Genomic DNA, 20,077 nt, shown 5'->3' with positions numbered 1-20,077 from the left:
AAAAAATTTTTTGATGTTCTTGTCTTTTGGTTCCATATCCTTTTCTGGTAAACTTTTGTGTGTTGCACTCCAAGCATTTAAGAATTAGTTTATATAGGTCTTTTCTTGGATACAAATGAATTTTGAAATAAATATATTAACTAAAATTAACTTGATATGCTCTAAGATAATTTGCCATTTAAACAATACATACACACACACGCTCCTACATATTTTACATAATTTCTTGGTCTTCTAGTTGAGGTATTTCTTTGATATCAAAAATAGTTTGGTTCAATTTTTTTTAACATCCGCCTTCCTGTGCTTGCATGGATGGAGTTTATTGAAGAAAATTTCCACAGCTGGATGCCCTTCCCGTTACCAACCCTCATCTGTTTCCAAGCAAAGTAATATTTGCCATGGCCAGACATGTTTATGCAGAAATAGGAACTGAATGGCTCTGCTTGTATGACAAGTGATGCTTGTTTACAGCTATCATGCAATGTCAAGACAAGGAGGCACTCACACGCATGCACACACACACACACACACACACACAATGGTCATCTCTCAACTTTCCTTTCCCAAATCCACTCACAAGACTATGGTCATCCCAGTGCTGTAGTTGAAGATACAGGCAATGGGATTGAACTTGAAACCATGTGGTTGGAGAGCAAACTTCTCAGCCACATGGCCATACTGCTGCCTACACAGTCTCACCTGCACCTACAATTAGATAACAAATCTTATTCAAATTATATTTTGGTGGTTCTTGTATAAAACCATTTTTACTTTTTTAGTTTCGTCTTAATGATTTCAATCTAGAAGGCAGCAAGCTGGCAGAAACATTAGCACACCGAGTGAAATTCTTAGTGGTATTCTGAGTTCAAATTCCGCCAAGGTCGATTTGCCTTTTCGTTCTTTCAGGTTTGATAAATTAAGTAACCGTTGCTTACTGAGGTCGATCTAATCTACTGCCCTCCCTCCCCAGAACTTTCAGGCCTTGTGCCTAGAGTTGAAAAGAAAATTTCAATCTAATTTATTCTTCTATCTGTTACTTGTTTCAGTCATTGGACTGTGCCCATGCTGGAGCTTTGTCTTAAATTTTAGTCAAATGAATCAACCCCAGTGCTTATTCTAGTACTCAAGTCTGGTGCTTATTCTATTGGTTACTTTTGCCGAACTGCTAAGTTACAGAGACATAAACACGCCAATACAGTTGTCAAACGATGGTGAAGGACATACGCACACATACACACACACACATGACAGGCTTCTTTCAGTTTCTGTCTACCATATCCACTCACAAGGCATTGGTCAGCCTGAGGTTATAGTAGAGGACTCTTGCCCATGGTGCCATGCAGCGGGATTGAACCTGGAACCATGTGGTTGGGAAGCAAGCTTCTTACCACACAGTCACGCCTGCACTTGTATTTATATCTTAATTGCAATCAGTAAAATGGTTTTGTTGTAAAACCATCTTCTAGTCGAGGTGTTTCTTAATCTTACCTTCTTTAATTTCCTTATCTGATTACATCTCTTAATTAACCACATTAAGGTGATCAGTGTTACAACGAAGGTTTGTACAATCATGTCTTTTTTGGCTACAGAATTGTTTCTTTCGCTCTTCTCGTTGTTGTTCTTGTTGGTTGTTGTCTCAAGATGGTGATGGCTGCATGATCCTTATTATTATTTGGGAAGTTTAATTTTTTTCATTATTTACTATTGTTATTTTCCTGGTGTTTTTTTTTTTGTTTCTTTTTTTTTTTTTTCTTTTTAATGATTTCTCAGATTCAAAATCTTTATTCTCTCTCTTTTTATTTTTCTTTCTTTCTCTCCTTCTTCTTGGACTGTTCTCTGCAGGACTGGAAAAAACACTGGTTTGTTTTAGATGCCAATTCTTTACGCTATTTCAAAGATGCAAAAGCTGAAGAAAAGGGTTTCGTTGATGGTAAAATAGACTTGTCAACTTGCTACAGTGTTGAGGAGGCAAATGCCCCACGTAACTATGGTTTCTGCATCAAGGTAAGCTAAGCATCCTGTTTAATAGTCATTCTTATTTTTTCATCAGAGCATCTTCATCATCATCATCTCTGTTGGCTGGACTGGCTTTGTTTAGGAGGTTCAATTCCAGTTCTCTACATGTCTCTCTCTTTTCATTCTCCCTACCAAGAATCTTCATATAACTGTCTCTCTTTCTCTCTCCCTCTTTTTCTCTCCCTCTCTTTCTCTCCCCTCTCTCTATGGATGGCATTACAGCCATCCATATTCAACACCCCTCTTACTGCCTCCCTTCTTCATTGTTGTCACTCTCTCCCAAAATACCCCCTCTCATATCCCTATTCCATTATCCCCTCTCACACTCTCTTCCTACATATGTGGAAAAGAAAAGATTATGGAGGTAAGGACAGAGTAGACTCTAATCTGGTTGGAGAGGAGATAACTTGCTGATGCTAGCAAACAAGCAGACTGAAACAATATAGTTTAAAGAATACTCTTTTAGCCTTGCTTGAACAAGGGAACCTCTCTTGTGCTGGTGCTATGATAAATTCATTCACTCCATACACTCTGTAAAGTGGTTGGTGATGGGAGGAGCCTCCAGTTGTAGAAACCAAGCCAAAAATTGAATCAGGTGCAGGAGTGGCTGTCTGGTAAGAAGCTTGCTTCCCAATCAAGATTCGGGGTTCAGTCCCACTACTTGGCACCATGGGCAAGTGTTTTCTACTATAGTCTTGGGCCAACCGAAACCTTGTGAGTGGATCTGGTAGACAGAAACTGAAAGAAGCCTGTCATGTGTATATATATATTTATATATATATATATGTATGAATGTATTTGTGTGTCTGTGTTTGTCCCCTTAACTTTTCGGCTACAGAGACCGATAGAATAAGTACTAGGATTACAAAGAATAAGTCCTGGAGTCAATTTGTTTGACTAAAAGCAGTGCTCCAGCATGACTGCTGTCAAATGACTGTAAGAAGTAAAAGAATACATGCAAGACCTGGACCTCTGACTTCTCTGGGAGGACAGCAACTTTCAGTATGCCCCATTTTGGACTGTGATACAACACCTCTAACTCATGCTAACATAGAAAGCAGATGTAAAATGATTGTTGTTTTTAAGCAACAAGACAGGTAAGGGTGATGGTCTAGGGCTTAGAGGCGGGAAACCCCAGGCCTTGGAAAAAAAAAAAACTTTGGTCGTCTTGTTGTAGTCGATGGCTCTTAGTTGACGCCCGACACCACTGGGAGGTGACCCTCGAAGTCGCTGGAAATGGAGTTCTCCAGGTCCAAATTCTTGGACGGCAATATAAAATGATGGTGGTAGTGGTGACAATAGCTGCACACCTACCTTACTCGGTAGTTTCCTTCAGCCATTTCTACTTTTATGGCAGAAGACACTTACCCAAGATCCTTCTGTTGGATTGAGCTGTAAACCATACAATGATGTCATTTGGACACATTGTCTGAAAATTTATGTCCTAAAACATGTCAAACATTTTGAAGTTCATCTGGGATTTTGGACTAAGATTTCTCTACTAAAATGATCTGGTTTAGCAGATCTTGTGTCAGCTTCTATATTATATCAGGTTGTAGCTTAAACCCAGAACAGCACTGATACAACAGTCCTATTATCACTGGTTTTCCACCACACCCATTTTCTGGGTATTGTGTATCTACAACTACATTATACAATGTGCAAGATGCTGCAGGTATAGCTGTGTGGTTAAGAAGTTTGCTTCCCAACAACATGGTTTTGGGTTCAGTCCCACTGTGTGGCAGCTTGAGTGTCTTCTACCATAGCCTCATGCTGACCGAGCTTATGATTGAATTTGGGAAATGGAAACTGAAAGAAGCTTGTCTTGTGTGTATGTGCATGCACACATACACACATACACACACACACACACACACACTCGTGTGTTTGTATCTCATTGTCCTGACATCACAATTAACAAGCATCATCACCAAACCTCATTCTTTTCTAGTCTTCTGTGAAAACATGTTATGGGGAAATATTACCTTGCTTGGAAAGAGATGGGGTTGATAGGATCAGCAAATAAAGTAATCAATCCTTCGAGAGTTAATTATCATTTACTAAATATAGGATTCATTGTTGAGCTATTTGAAGTTTCATGCTCAAATAGTGTTGTTATCAGCTGGCTTACATACCATAGCCTGAAGAACTGCCAGAGCATGCACTGTACATTGTTCAAACTCATCCAATTACTTCATGATCTTAGCATAAAACTTGAAGCAAGCCACACACACACATGTGTGAGTGTATGAGTGAAAGTCCAACCCATGCAAGCATGGAAAAGTGGATGTTAATCTGATAACATATTTGTGTGAATTTTTGAATGTAAATATATATTGTGATTTTATTTGTTTAATTTCAGAACCAAAACGGAGAATATGTCCTAACAGCAATGACATCCGGGCTTCGAAAGAACTGGATGCAAGCCATAAAGAAATCAATGGATATGATTAATAAGAAAGAGCACTCGAAACCCGTTCGCAGGCACCATTCCGATGTCAATCCCAGCAATGTCGGCCGAGCTTTTATCATCCGAGACATGAGCACTAACAGTTGTTCTAATTATTTCAGTCCCATTGACAGCAGTAACAGCAAGGCTAGTAGAGATGGGTTTAGTCAGCAAAATTCTCTATCTTCCAGTGACTACCATAATATTGACTACTCATTACCATCAACTAACCAAAAATCTGGTAGTAGTAGCAGTATTAGTAACTTAAGCAGCAACATCAGTGCTTGGTATACTCCAATTGGTCGCTATGTTGAAGGTAGTGACAATGCTCTTCTCAGTGGAGACCTCCACAAGAAGACACTCGAGAGGCAAGAGTCGAAATATACGACGAAATCGCCCAGTGCCAGGCTTAAAGATAAGTCCAGATCCAAACTCCCTAAACTACTCTCTCCACCTCCTGAAACTGACCAGAGTGGTTTCAGTGTGGACTCCGCCTACTCCCACGATATAGATTCCGGTGGCTCGGAAGAGTACGAACATTCCGCAGGTCTGGTAAGTTACCATCATTTGAGCTAGTTTCCAGAGCAGTCAGAAAAACAAATCGCTGGTGCCTATAAAACTGATCCGGAACAATTGACCGATCAGTCAAGAACAGGACCAGTGATGCCACGTTTTTTTGCTTCCCTAACCGCCAACCAATACCTAGATTCACATCTGCAAAGCCTGCTTTCAGTTTAATGCTTCGTGTCATAACAGAATATATAAAAATTTAAGATCAAGATATTTCTTATTTCCTATTTATATAAATTTATACAAAATTTCCTATTTATTACAATTACTATTCTTTGGTGGCAGTTCCATTAAATTATCTCTATTAATCTTAATTATTCTGTCTTGATAACTTTCTAACATTATTATGGGGGCTCCCTTAATACAACAGCCTCTTGATATAAATCTGTCGTGTAACCCCAAACCCCCAATCTCAGTATCTCCTAGCAACATGAATTTACTACCAAGTGTTGCAGTATTTGCTAAAAAAGCAGAATGAATCAATGAGGGTATCTCTGCCTGTTCACTGAATCTGCTAGAAATAATAGCCAAATCTCCCTCAAAAGCACACTTTTATATAAAGCAATCCTTGTCTTGAACAAAAAAAAAAGAAATAATAGATAAAGAATGGGCATGCTTGTAAAGTCATTGATCATAGGCTTGTCTGGCAAAGACTGACCTAGGGTTAAATAATTATTAAAAAGAAAAGAATGTGATCTATTTCTGATTCTGAAATAATTTTTTTAACCCCAAGCTTCCTTCACCATGTATAAAGTCTTAAGAAGGCATATAAAGGCACATGGCCTAGTGGTTTATGTGTTTAGCTCCTGATTATAAGGCTGCAGGTTCAATTCCTAGCCCAATTCCTTGAGCAAGGCACTTTATGCTGCTCAAGCCTATTCAACTGAAATGAACACCAGCAAAATGCTGGTGCATCCCTCTCCTTTCAGTTGTTACATTTTGGTGATTTGTCTGCTCAGAGATAAGAGATCCAAGGTAATGTTCATATCTACTTGTGATTACACAGGCACCTAAAACAATTTGCAAAAGCATGGTACATTTTACCCAGCCATATTCTCTTGTGAGTCACAGCTGGTTTCCATGAAGTCATATCAAATTAATAATTTAGGTTTGTACCATCTGTTACAATGACAGGGATAGTGGATGGTTAATTAATGGTACCCTGATAATGGTATTTTTGCCTTGTCTTTTCCAACAATGAAGGCAGCAAATAGCATTAAATTATAATCATTGCCTTGCTTACCGATGGGTAATTTATAACCTTAAGGTGTATTTACTGCCAAAATAATACTTTAGGACCAATATCAGTCTATCTTTAAATGAATGACAAAATTCTTTATAAACAACTATGATAGGTCTTTGTACAGATAGATATTAGATATAGAGATTGTAGTTTCAATTCCTTGCTCTGGTGTTTTCTTGTGGTTGCTTAGTCTCAGCATTTATAAAGAAAAAAATTGGAGTATTTACCTGCCACACTGTATATAGCTAAGAGTTAAATAGATTTACATATATCTCCTTTGTAATTTGTAAGAATGACAGCAGAAAAAGAAATAATTTAAGGATGTTATCATTTTCAGTAAAATTATTGCTAAAATCCCAGTAAACTAGGTTAAGAAGTACATTTCATAGAAATATCCTATTCCTTGCTCCTTAGACATTCACTCCACTGGAACTTATTTCTTTATCTCAATTACTAACTTCCAAACTGAATATTAACCATTCTAATTAATACCTTTTTATTGATCCAAACAGTCGTCTTTTAAATCTATTGAAATCTAAATATATTTGCTATTTAAAGGTCTAAAGATAATGTATCTGCTATTTCAAAGTCTAAAGACGTTATTGCTGCTGTTTTAGGATCTAACAACATAACTATTTCATAGTTTAAAGAAATCGTAGTTATTCTAAGCTCTAAAGGTATAGCTATTTCAGCATCTAACAAGGTAGCTATTTTCACATTTTAAAGATATAGATCAAGCTCTATACCAATAAAGTCATTTCCAAGTCTATTATAAACATTTCATCCTGTCTATTAACACTTGAGACTATTTACAATTTAGAGAGAAACACTTATACAAACCTGGTTTATTTGAGGTGTAATGAAACGAAGTTACTTGGTTTTATAATTTTAATGTCATTTAAAGAGCTTCCACTTAATAGTCCTAATAAAAGATTTGGGTTTAGAGAGACTGTAGAGTTTCATTTGAACTGAATATAATTTGTTTCCAATTAAAAATGTTGATTTAGTTAAATACGTGACCATTATTGTAGGAAAGAGTTTAATCAAACAGAATTGACTCCAGCGTATAACAGGTACTTAGTAGGTATAACTGGTACTTGTGCATCATCATCATTTAATATCTATGCAGGCATGCATTGAACAGTTTAACAGAATTCAACAGATTCAAAGATTGTATCTTGCTCAACTGTCTGTTTAGGCAGGGTTTTTGTGGCTGGATGCCTTCTCTAACCCCAACCACTTTACAGTGTGTCTGGATGCTTTCTTTGTTCCAACACAAATGAGGTCACCATGCAGCTTGCAAGACTCCGAGATAGAGGGCTTTACTCTAGGAGATGATGAGTCAAATTATGAGGGCTAGAGGGGCTACATGACTATTCAGATTTTTAAAAAAATAGGGTGGTGGATAATTGGGTGGAGCTGGAGAGAGATAAAAGTATTGGTGATGCGTCAGAGTGGACACTCGTGGTATGAGGTGAGTAGAAATGAGTATGGGAAGAAGAGCTAGGGGTGGGTGGAGTTTGAGACTGCAAAGTCAGAGATGGAGAATGGATGAGGTTGAGAATATTAAGAATGAAGAACAAGTGTTGTGGGGGTGGTTGTTGTGAATAGTAAATAACTGGTGGTGAGGGGGGTTACAATGATGAAGGGAAAGGTGGAAGAATAGCAATGATGATGCAGTAGACAGAAGGATGAGAGAGGGGATGGTGTTAGATGGATTGCCAGATTGTGAGGGATGGAGAGAAGCAGGCATAATGCATGGTGAGTGAAATATGTATGGTAGTGAAAGAGAAAATTTGGTTGCTCAGGGGATGGTGATCAATGTAAAATGAAGGTGGAGAGGACAGTATAATCATGAAAGATGGATATCGAATGAAATGGTTTCCTAACAGTGTGAAAGATTAGTAGTAACAAGGAAAAGCTATCATTAGAGAGATAAAGGATAATGAGGGTGTCGATGAAGTTAGACTATATTATTTGCAAACCATTTGTAGCTGTGATAAAGCAGATACTTCATACATACATGCATACACATATGTTTGAGACAATTGTGAATGACCTTCATATCTTCTTTGTATAGCTGCTGTTTTGATGTTGTAATTTAGTTCTTTGCAAACTGAACCCTTCACTTCTCAAATTAATTTGATTCCCTGTTGAAACCACTTTGCTTTTATCAAACATCTCAATGTGACATTTCAAAGCTCTCTACTGTTATCATTTTTTATTATTATTATCATCATCATTATTATAAATCAACCTGTGCTTTTCTATTTACATCTGCTATGGAGTGTTGCACAATCTTTTTTGCTTTCAAATATATATATAAACACATGATGTATAATATATTTCACAGCTATTTTTCTTTAGCTTCCTGAGTCTTCAGTTTTATAATTTCTTAAAACTTGCTATTTTTCATAGATGTGTCAACTAAGCTATCCATAAGACTATTTCTTTTATTCTGTTTTTAAGTTCTGCCATCTCCAGGTGATGCAATGGTTATAGAATATCCAGTGGCTCAATTTAAATTACTTTTTTGCTTGGTGTTGCTTCATAATTTTAATTCATTATGTTGTTGTTATTATTTTTCTCTAGCTTTATTCATTCTTACCAATTTTTTAAAAGTTTATTTTTGATGCTTTTTTCAGCTTTCTACAGCAAAACTGTGTTTCATGTTATTTTCTTGTGATTCTTAAATTTTATCTTGTTTTTTGATATTCTACAGAAAATTCCAAGAAAAATGTCCAAATATACACAGAACCATACTTTAGTGAAAAGGGCTTTTTTTGCCAAATTTCACTGACAAAATTAATTCAAATACAAGAGCTAACGATGACTTAACGAGAATAATATTTATATTTTTAATCATTGTCTTGTGTCAGGAATTGACAGAATCATAAGGGCATTCGATAAAATGCTTTGTGGCATATCTTGCATCTCAAGTTCAAATCATGGGATGGATAAAGTACCAGTCCAGTCCTGGGATTAATGGCAATAACTAAACCTTGGAACTTCTAGCTTTGTGCCTGGAGTTCAACCCCATTCCCTTTTAAGGAACTCACAACCATTGGGGCAAAGTAATACCGTCTACTTGAAGGTTACTCAGTCACTACAAAATAAACTTTTTCAAACTGGTTAATTTTCAGGTTTCCTACTGCTGTAGTCAGTAGTAAAATATATATACTTATAGTAGCTGTTTGTAATTCCTTTCATCTTCATGTATCGTACCTGTTATTTGTATGATTTGGGAGCACCAGTTCAGACTGGCCATGTTGCTCCATTTTCCAAGTTAGACCCTACTTAACACGTTCTCTTCACTGAGGGTCTGACTGGGTTGACCACATGGTCATGGCACTTGCGGGGAGGAATCTTGTGGAGATGGAGACTCACTGGGACTCCTCGATGGGTCACCCAGGAGGACCCAGGAATATACAACCAGCTTGTCAATGCAGTAATGTACTGCAATGGTGCATGCCCCCACATCTGACCTATCATACCTACAGATGTTGGCAATTATAGATTTCCTTGCCAAACTCTGAAAATTCATGATATTCCTTGGGAAATATACAATAGCAGTTTTCCATTGCCTTCTGCCTGTATATTTACATTTCATTCAGCTAGTCTCCTTTTACAAGCTTACCCTTGAAGCACAGAGTTTGTTTAATCATTAGACAACAGGACTAGTTCACATGACATGGCATATCCTCATACTAGTGGGTCTGCGTGACACACGTTAGAGGCCAATCCTCCTACAAGTCCAACATGCCTTAACTATAGAACCATCTTTTGTTTAATCTAGAACTGCTACTACCAATCCAAACAAGGGCAGATGTAAGAGTAACTCTAAAATATAACAGTAATTATAAATTTTCATAGAGTAATAGTATTCATCGATAGATGGATAATTTAAAATAACAGTAATAATAAATCTTTATAGAGTAATCATTTTTATTCACACAAATACACATAGATGTGTATCTATAGATATAATAATTATCTGGTTAAAATTTCTTTTTCACCCCAAGAAAAACATATTTAATTTATGAGTATTACATATACACGCATACTCATTTATACACACATGCATATATAAATTCCTGCATAATACATACACACACCTATTTTTGTATTTCCATTTTATTGCAGTATGTCACTTGTCTTATATTCTAGGTATTGATTTTTTTTTTTTTTTTAGTTCAAATTTAATTTCTGCATTTTTTAGAACAGGTTTCTTTTTTTTTTATTCATTTGCACTGGAAGTTTTTTTATCAAAATATCAATATTGTTGATCCATTTTGCAATTATCGATGAGAGCTGTGTCGTTTTACAAACTTTAGACGTGTTTATTATTTCAACAAAAACACGTAAAGCTGGTCTTGTTTTCACAGCCTCTTTATTTTCTAATGGTTCTAGGATCATAATGTTTCCCCTTTCCTGGATTCTCCTGAAGAACAACCCACAGATCCACTAACATCAGGTGATGGGATGCTCGTTGATTTGCTTGAAACTGAGGTAATATATATGCTTCTGTGCTCCCTACTTTTAATCAAACTAACCGATTTAGCTTGCTTCGTTAGCCTGTTGCTTTTTTCTCTTTGGGTGCTGTTCATTTCTTTCTTACAATTTGGCTTATTTTCTTTCTCCTAAAAACCACACAGTAACTCTTTAAGTATATTTTAGATCAACCCTTTTGATACCATCCTGCCTGAGGATGTCCTTGGTTCTAAGATACAAATTTTTCAGTTTTTTAAACTGATCTAAAATAATAATAATAATGAAATTACTGTATACAGTGCTCAGGTGCACCACTAATTAAAACTTTCCATCAAAATCCCATGTTAATTCACATTCCAAACATTAGCTTAATAATGAGTTATTTTAGTAAATGTTTCATTATTTTCAAAATCACTTGAAATAAAAGTTGTGTATTTCAAGAGAAATATGGTAACAAAAGGGTTAAAGTGATTTAAATTAAAACCTTCCATCAAAATCTTACTATTTTTATGCTCCAAAACATCAACTTAACGAGTTATTTTTCGAAGTTAATTGAAACAAAGATATAAACGCAGGAGTGGCTGTGTGGTAAGTAGCTTGCTTACCAACCACATGGTTCCGGGTTCAGTCCCACTGCGTGGCACCTTGGGCAAGTGTCTTCTTCTTTAGCCTCAGGCTGACCAAAGCCTTGTGAGTGGATTTGGTAGACGGAAACTGAAAGAAGCCCGTCGTATATATGTATATGTGTGTGTCTGTGTTTGTCCCCCTCAACATCGCTTGACAACCGATGCTGGTGTGTTTATGTCCCCTAACTTAGCGGTTTGGCAAAAAGAGACTGATAGAATAAGTACTAGGCTTACAAAGAATAAGTCCTGGAGTTGATTTGCTCAACTAAAGGTGGTGCTCCAGCATGGCCATAGTCAAATGACTGAAACAAGTAAAAGAGTAAAGTGTATTTCAACAGAAATATGGTAGCAAAAGGGTTAAAGGGATGGACATTTTGACAAGAACTTCCTGAAAGTATTAGATGTGTTGTTCTAAATATAGAATTAGATAAAATATTGGAAAATGTTATCTAACTTGTTTATTTGACATTTTGGCGTTCTATTGCTTTGCATGGCCGTGTGCTTAAGAACTTTGCCTCTCAACCAATGCGGTTTCAGGTTCAGTCCCACTGTGGTGCAGCACCTTGGGGCAAGTATCTTCTGCTATAGCCCTGGGCCGACCAATGCCTTGTAAGGGAATTTGATGGATGGAAACTGAAAGAAGCCCATAATGTGTGTGCATGCGTGTGTGTGTGAATGTTTACAAAACTGTGAGCTATCATCATCATCATCGTTTAACATCTGCTTTCCATGCAAGCATTGGTTGGACGATTTGACTGTGGACTGGTGAACCAGATGGCTGCACCAGGCTCCTATCTTGATCTGGCAGAGTTTCTACAGCTGGATGCCCTTCCTAACACCAACCACTCCGAGAGTGTAGTGGGTGCTTTTACGTGCACATGGGCCAGTCAGGCAGTGTGATAATGATGTCGCCATCTGCAACTCTTCTACAAACGGTGGTGTCATCATTTGTGATTGAGCTGTGATGTCAACGAAATCATCCAGTACCTCAGCACCCTCAGATTCCTTTTGGACGAAATTCCCTAATTTATAAAACGATTTAGCACTGGTAACAGGAAGTGCATCTGACTTAACATTTTGCTTCTGAACTTACTCCCATCTATACCATAAAAGCATGGAAAAGACATCATTTAAATTGCTTCCCATGGCCAAATGTGAGGCTAATGATATCAAAGTGATGAACACCTACACTATGCAAACTAGAAGCTGCACTTCTCTGAAGTTACTGGATTTGATTCACACATCAATGGATTGGCTATTTGTTTCTCTGAGATTGCTCATGTGATCTTTTACTTTTTACTTGTTTTATCATTACACTGTGGTCATGCTCGGGCACCACCTTCAAGGATTTTAGTCAAATCAAACCGATCAACCCCAGTACTTCTTTTTTTAAAAAGCCTGGTAACTGTTCTGTTGGTCTCTTTTGTCGAATTGCTAAGTTACAGAGATATACATGCACCAACACTGGTCATCAAGCAGTGGTGGGAGATGTAGTCAAAGAGACACATATATACAACGGCCGTTTTTAATGGTCATTCAAGCTTGATCGCTACTAACGTCGCTTTACAGGCACCTGTGCCAGTGGCATGTGTAAAAAGATTCGAGCGGGGTCATTGTCAGTATCACCTGACTGGCCCCCATGCAGGTGGCACGTAAAAAGCACCCACTACACTCTCGGAGAGGTTGGCATGAGGAAAGGCATCCAGCTGTAGAACCTCTGCCAGATCAAGATTGGAGCCTGGTGCAGCCATCTGGTTCGCCAGCCTTCAGTCAAAATTGTCCAACCCATGCTAGCATGGAAAGCGGACGTTAAACGATGATGATGATGATGCTTTCTGTTTCTCTCCTCCATATTCACTCACAAAGCTTTCCCAGGGTGCCACACAGTGGGACTGAACCTGGAACCATGTGGTTGGGAGGCAAACGTCTCACCACACACCTGTACCTGTGTAGAGACTTCTGATGATACCCCAATAAAGGCCAAAAGTCAACCAAGACTGTTCATTAGTTTTTCAAACTACCAAGAAATAAGTAACTTTGACATTTGTGCGTCTACTGCACAGGATTACATAGATTCAGTGAAATATTTGGGTTCATGAAGACACCATAAAACTGATTCTTTGAGTTCCAGGCATAATGTCTATTGGTGAATTCTCACTGTTGTGGCCAAATCTTACTTTAAATTCCTTTAAGGATAAAAATTTATTTTTGCTTCTCCCATGTAAGTAAAATCTTGAATTTGATCAAGGTTACACGTGTGGTGTTAAGCTGACATCATTTGTATAGGACATTGTCAGTTTTTTTAATAGGGATTTTTAGATTAGTCTTCAACTATTATAGTGAGTTGAGGGCTTTCATTTTTAATAGTCCTTTATACACACACATATACACATACACGTGGCTATTATCCAGTAAATAGTTTTCCAAGCCTCTTCAAACTAATCTTGCTTGTCAACAAGGATACCTTTACACAGTCTTCAACCAGTAAGAAATAGTCTCCCTCACATCACACACTATTGCCTTAAAAAGGAAAGATACACTAAATAATGAATCCTCTCATGTACAATAAGGAGGGATGGTCATGTTCGAAATACTTTTGGTCTTAGGATTACTTGGTTGGTAAACATTAACATCCAGATGACCATTTTAATTTCAATGCCTTGTCTGTTGTAAGATGAGAACCCTGGTCATTGTATTTCAAGATTGTGACAGTGGATTCATGATACTATAAGAATGGTAGGCTAGACACCTTGTGGTATTTATCCTGGTTCTTTGTTCTATATTCAAATCCTACCTTGGCCTACTTGTAGAGGGTAAGCTGACTTGGTCATTCAGTCTAACACCACCACTTGGTATCCTGAGTGTCGCAAGTTCCACTCTGTTGCAAACATTCAAGCCAGACCCCTTAGTTTAAGGACACCATCATCTCTCCTTTCCTCTAGTCTCAGAGCTCTGGAATGGATCAGAGATACTGCTTTCATTACTGGCTAAAAGTTTCACAAAAGAACTAGCTTTCTATCAGTTCACAGAGCTGTGAAGATGCTCCAAGACTTAATCAGTTAAAATAACCAGTATTGGTTAACTGGTTGTCAATCATCATTTAATGTCTGTTTTCTATGCTGGCATGGGTTGGACAGTTTGGCAGGAGCTGGCACATCAGAAGACTACATCAAGTTCAAATTGTCTGTTTTGGAATAGTTTCTAAGGCTGGATACCCTTCCTAATGCCAACCATTTTACAGACTGTGCTGGGTGCTTATTATGTGGCATCAGCACCCTAGACTGGAATAAATATTTCTTGAATCACTTTAAAAGTTAAAACTTGCCTTCATTAGTTTGAGGCTACCCCTGCAGGAAAGGGAGATGAGGATTGGGACATATCATCTAGAAATTGGATAGAAAAAAGAGAATAATTTAAACCTTGATTTTCTAATCTCTTATCTGAATAGAAATAACCTCAAAGAAAGGGCAAGTGTTCGAGGTGAGGGTAAAGGGGGTTGCTTCTCTTTTGGCAGTTTTCTTCTCTCTCTCTCTCTCTCCATTCAGCATCTACTTTATATCTGTACTTCAATTACCTAGATTTTTTACTTCTTTCACAAGCTTATAGGTGACTCTGGGAGCTATTTTATTTCCCTCCTTTCCCACCTCACTTTCCTCCTCATCCTCGCCCCTCATCTCCTCCTCCTCACCCCATATCTCTCTCTCCTTCTCGACCCCCTCTCTCTTCACCTCCTCGCCCCCTCCTTGCTCTTCTCCCTGCTCTCTCTCCTCCCCTTCCTCCCTCCTCCTCCTCGCCCTCACAATCTCTCTTCGCCCTCACACTCCTCGCCCTCACGTGCTCTCCTCCTCCTCGCCATCTCTCGCCTCTCTCCTCCTCTCGCCTCTCTCTCCTCCCCTCACCCTGCTGCTTATATCTCTAACTACTACACATTTCCTACCATCTCTCCCTCTCTTTGTATCGTACTATTAAAGTCCAGCCAGTGTTGACTTTAAACTCTTCCTACAGGATTACTAGCAAAACTCTCTCCCTCTGCCAATCGTTTCCACTTTTCACACAACTCAGTCTCGGTGTGAAGCAGCCCAAAAGAAAATATTTTCTTTTACTTCAAACCATCAAAAGTTTTTTGGTTAAAGAAGTTTCACATAATTGTTTATTTTAACTCCATGCAGTTAATATTAATAAGGTTAGAAATGAATTACAAACTGGTTTGCAGTTATTCTTTTATTTGTTTCGGTCATTTTGACTGTGGGCATGCTGGAGCACCGCATGTAGTCAAACAAATCAACCCCAGGACTTATTCTTTATAAGCCTAGTACTTATTCTATCAGTCTCTTTTGCCAAACCGTTAGGTATATATACACGTGTATTGTCAAGCGATGTTGAGAATCACACATACATATACATGATGGGCTTCTTTCAGTTTCCATTTACCAAATCTGCTCACAAGGTTTTGGTTGGCCTGAGTCTATAGTAGAAGACACTTCCCCAAGGTTCCATGCAGTGGGGCTGAACTTGGAACCATGTGGTTGGGAAGCAAGCGTCTTACCACATAGTCACTTCTGCACCACTTGTAGATTAATTTCACAAACTGGCTTTTTTGTTTATCAGAACACTCATCAGAACCGATAGAGCGCCAGGTTTTACATTGGTCAAATGGTGCTGAACAGGAATACTGTAAAATACCCGATATTTTTACTGATTCTTTTTAATCAGTGACTTTGGTTTAATATAGGTAGGGGCACATGGATTAGGGTGTTGGATTCCCAATCATAAGATTGTGGTTTCAATTCCTGGATCAGGCAATGTGTTGTATTCTTGAGCAAGACACTTCATTTTACATTACTCCAGCCCACTCCACTGTCAAAAATGAGTTAATCCTGCAAAGGACCGGTGTCCCATCCAGGAGTAATATATGCACCACAGAAACCAGGAAGCCAGCTTTATGAGTCTATAGGACTCAGAGAAAGATCTTTATCCATTTTTTAACCTGATACATTCTTGTGAAAAGTTATATTTTTTGGTAAACTATAAGGAAGAGAATATCTGTGTATTTAAGATGTTAAGTAGATGCAGTCATGGCTTTGTAGTTAAGAAGCTCACTTTGCAACTTCGAGGTTTCAGGTTCATTTCCTCTGCACAGCAGTTGGCAAATGTCTTTTACTGGGTCTAACTTAATAGCACCACTCAATAGGATCTCTTAAGTCATTTTTAGGTCATGTTTGTGGTATCATAGCCTATTCCAGTAGCAAGTTTGTAGTTGACGTAGGTGTATCCAGGTTGTCTATCATGCACTAGTGTAGCTAGAGTGTGTGCCACCTGGGGCAGCCTTTCCATTTGTCACTTGTGGACCCCACAAAAAACATTTCCTACAGCAGCCCCAAAAATGGTGCCCCTTTAAAAGTGCCCCCTGGGGCAGACAGCCCCTGCCATCCCCCATTACACTAGTGCAGTTATGTGTCTATAGAGAAATGGGGGTTGTATTTGTGATGGTCATAAGTGAGCACCACCCTCATACAAGTAATGTTTTTTGTCTCCAGTCTTCTCTGGGGAAATATTCTCTTTCTTGGAAACAGGTGATAAGAAGGGTATCCAGCTGTAGAAGGTCTACATGTTAGGTACTTTAGCAAAGAGGTATCACAAAACATTCTTTTTTTCCTTCAAAATGTGATAGTTTTTGTACAGGTTGGGTGAAGATCTGGAATACTGTGTCCATGATATATTACTTTAATATTTTGTGGAATTAAGGTGGCAAGCTGGCTGGATTACTTAGGAGCATTTTGTCTATCTTTCTGAGTTCAAATTCTGTCAAAGTTGACTTTGCCCTTCATCCTTTCGGAGATCAATTGAATAAGTTCCAATAAGTCCTGAAATGCTGGCCTTGTGACAGAACTTGAGACCAATATTTTATGGAACTCTGTATGAAAACCTTATGGTTGAATGACTCTAATAATGATAATTTCTTGCATACACACAGGTGCAGGCATGGCTGTGGGATTAACTAGCCTGTTTGCTGACCACATGGCTTTGAGTTCAGTCCCCACTATGTGACACCTTGGGCCAGAGTCTACTAGTATAGCCCTAGACTGGCAATCCTTATGAGTGGATTTCATTGTCAGAAACTTAAAGAAGCCTGTCATATGTAATTGTGTGTGTGTATACGTGCACACTTCTCTTGACATTGTACGATAGTCGTAAGCAAGTGTCAATGTCATACAAGCAAGTATGGTTCATGATCAGTCTTCTGTGGAAACCTGTCTGGCTAAAGAGTTAAACTGAAATCGTTACAGTACTCAAGACACCCCCACTAATAAATATATGTATCCCTGCTTGTTTGCATTCAGCTAAAATGAAGGCAGGATTTGAAAGGGCTTTTGTGGTTCTGTTTCAATCCATTTTCACTTAGCCTCTTCAAGTATCAATAAAAATAGCATAGCCGTACCTGTAGCAGCAGTTTTACTATCATTATTATTATTATTAGTAGTAGTAGTAGTAGCAACAACAATACTTCCTGTAAGGTTAACTTTCTGTTCTAAATATGTATATATATATATATATATATATAACTCCTGCATGTAACTCAGTAGTAGCAGCTCCAAAACCAGTATTTGTTAGTTTTATGCAGTAAATCTGTGTTTTTAGATAAATATATATATATACATATATATATTTAGCAGAAGCAACACCGTGACTCGAGGTCCAAGAGTTTTATGTGTTAACACCTATCAAATTAGTGCATGAAATTTTCAGCCTTTGAGTCAATCTGTTGCTTCTGTTAAATATTGATAAATAATGTAGTCATGTTTTTTTGCGTTCAATTTTTCCTTTTTACATCACCAAATCTCTCTATGTGTGCTTATGTGTCTGTATATATATATATATATATATATCTTTGTGTGTATATATGTGTGTGTGTGTGTCTTTATATATATTTATGTATGTGTGTGTATATATATACATACACACACACACACATATATTTATACGTGACATGTAAAAAGCACTTTCCAAGTGTTAGGCTTCACAGGGGCACACTTGCTGAGCTCCTTACAAGTGTCCAGCCTCATGGAGGCAATGACCAAGACCTTTTGCATTGTCGTGCTTGTGAAGAAGATGTATCAAGCCCAGCAAAACCAGTCGTGAGAGATACCAGTGTCATGCAAATGGCACCCATGCTGATGGCACATGAGAGTACCCATTACACTCTCAGAGTAGTTGATGTTAAGTACATCCAGCTGTAGAAACCATGCCAAATCAGACTGGAGTCTGGTGTAACCTTCCAGCTTGCCACCTCTGGTCAAACCATCCAACCCTTGCCAGCATGGACAATGGACATTAAATGATGATGATATATATATATATATATATATATATATATATATATATATATATAGGTGCAGGAGTGGATGTGTGGTTAGTAGCTTGCTTACCAATCACATGGTTCTGGGTTCAGTCTCACTGTGTGGCACCTTGGCCAGGTGTCTGCTATAAGCCTCGGGCCGACCAAAGCCTTGTGAGTGGATTTGGTAGACAGAAACTGAAAGAAGCCATCGTATATATATATATATATATATATGGATGGATAGATAGATACATGTATTTGTGTCTGTTTGTCCCCACATCACTTGACAACCAATAGTGGTGTTTTTACATCTCCGTAACCTGGCGGTTCGGTAAAAGAGACCAATAGAATAAGTACTGGGTTTACAAAGAATAACTCCTGAGGTTGATTTGCTCGACTAAAGGCAGTGCTCCAGCATGGCTGCAGTCGTATATATATATATATATCGTCTGCCACCTGTGTCGGTGGCACATAAAAAACACCATCCGAGCGTGGCCGTCTGCCAGCCCCGTCTGGCACCTGTGTCGGTGGCACATAAAATCACCCACTACACTCTCGGAGTGGTTGGCGTTAGGAAGGGCATCCAGCTGTAGAAACACTGCCAGATCTGACTGGCCTGGTGCAGCCTTCGGGCTCGCCAGACCCCAGTTGAACCGTCCAACCCATGCTAGCATGGAAAGCGGACGTTAAACGATGATGATGATGATATATATATATATATATATATATATATATATAATCATATCCTGTATGTGTTACTCAGTAAAAATCATCCATGTCTTTACTCATGAGTCATTGATTTTTTAAAATTTTAATTTCCATTCACCTCCATTGTATTTCTAAATAGGTCTCTTATATATTCTTTTTTTTTCTTATTGACGCAATGAAATTGCTGTCTCCATTCAAGTGTCCTGTGACATCTTATATGTTATTTCTCTCACTACAACCACTTCTATTCAGATCTCCCTGAAACCAGCCAATCATGCTGCTGCAAACTCAAAGACTTCCATTTGGAGATGTTTATTAGTCTCATTAATTCGGTTTTATTTCACTATTTTCTTTTTTTTCTTTCTTTGCACTATCTTTTAACTTGTTTCAATCATTGGACTGCAGCCATGTTTGGGACACTGCCTTAAAGGGTTTAATTGCTCCTAGTCCTTATTTTTTTATGGGAGCTGAACTACTAAGTTACAGGAACACAAATAAACCAACACCAGTTGTCTGGCAGTGGTGGAAAATGCATGAACACACACATACATTGTCATCGTTGTCATCCAACCCATGCTGGTATGCTAAGTTACAGGAACATAAATAAACCAACACCAGTCGTCTGGCAGTGGTGG

General features: G+C 38.2%; 1 protein-coding gene across 8 annotated transcripts in view; it reads left to right on the top strand.

The window, feature by feature from the left end:
- LOC115209166 (putative leucine-rich repeat-containing protein DDB_G0290503) overlaps nucleotides 1-20,077 on the top strand; it is a 260,054-nt gene that overhangs the window by 204,667 nt on the left and 35,310 nt on the right. For 3 of the 8 annotated variants that reach the window (XM_036501511.1, XM_029777393.2, XM_036501515.1), the window contains 3 exons: nucleotides 1,843-2,004; nucleotides 4,379-5,017; nucleotides 10,689-10,787. In XM_036501511.1, coding sequence (XP_036357404.1) covers nucleotides 1,843-2,004; nucleotides 4,379-5,017; nucleotides 10,689-10,787 — 900 coding nt within the window. The remainder of the gene's footprint in view (nucleotides 1-1,842; nucleotides 2,005-4,378; nucleotides 5,018-10,688; nucleotides 10,788-20,077) is intronic. The other 5 variants (XM_029777395.2, XM_036501512.1, XM_029777396.2 and 2 more) reach the window with 3 other exon arrangements.

This window comes from Octopus sinensis, linkage group LG3 (assembly GCF_006345805.1).
Source record: "Octopus sinensis linkage group LG3, ASM634580v1, whole genome shotgun sequence".
Taxonomy (NCBI): domain Eukaryota; kingdom Metazoa; phylum Mollusca; class Cephalopoda; order Octopoda; family Octopodidae; genus Octopus; species Octopus sinensis.
Note: the sequence above shows the minus strand (reverse complement) of the source record. Positions and strands in the feature narration are given on the sequence as shown.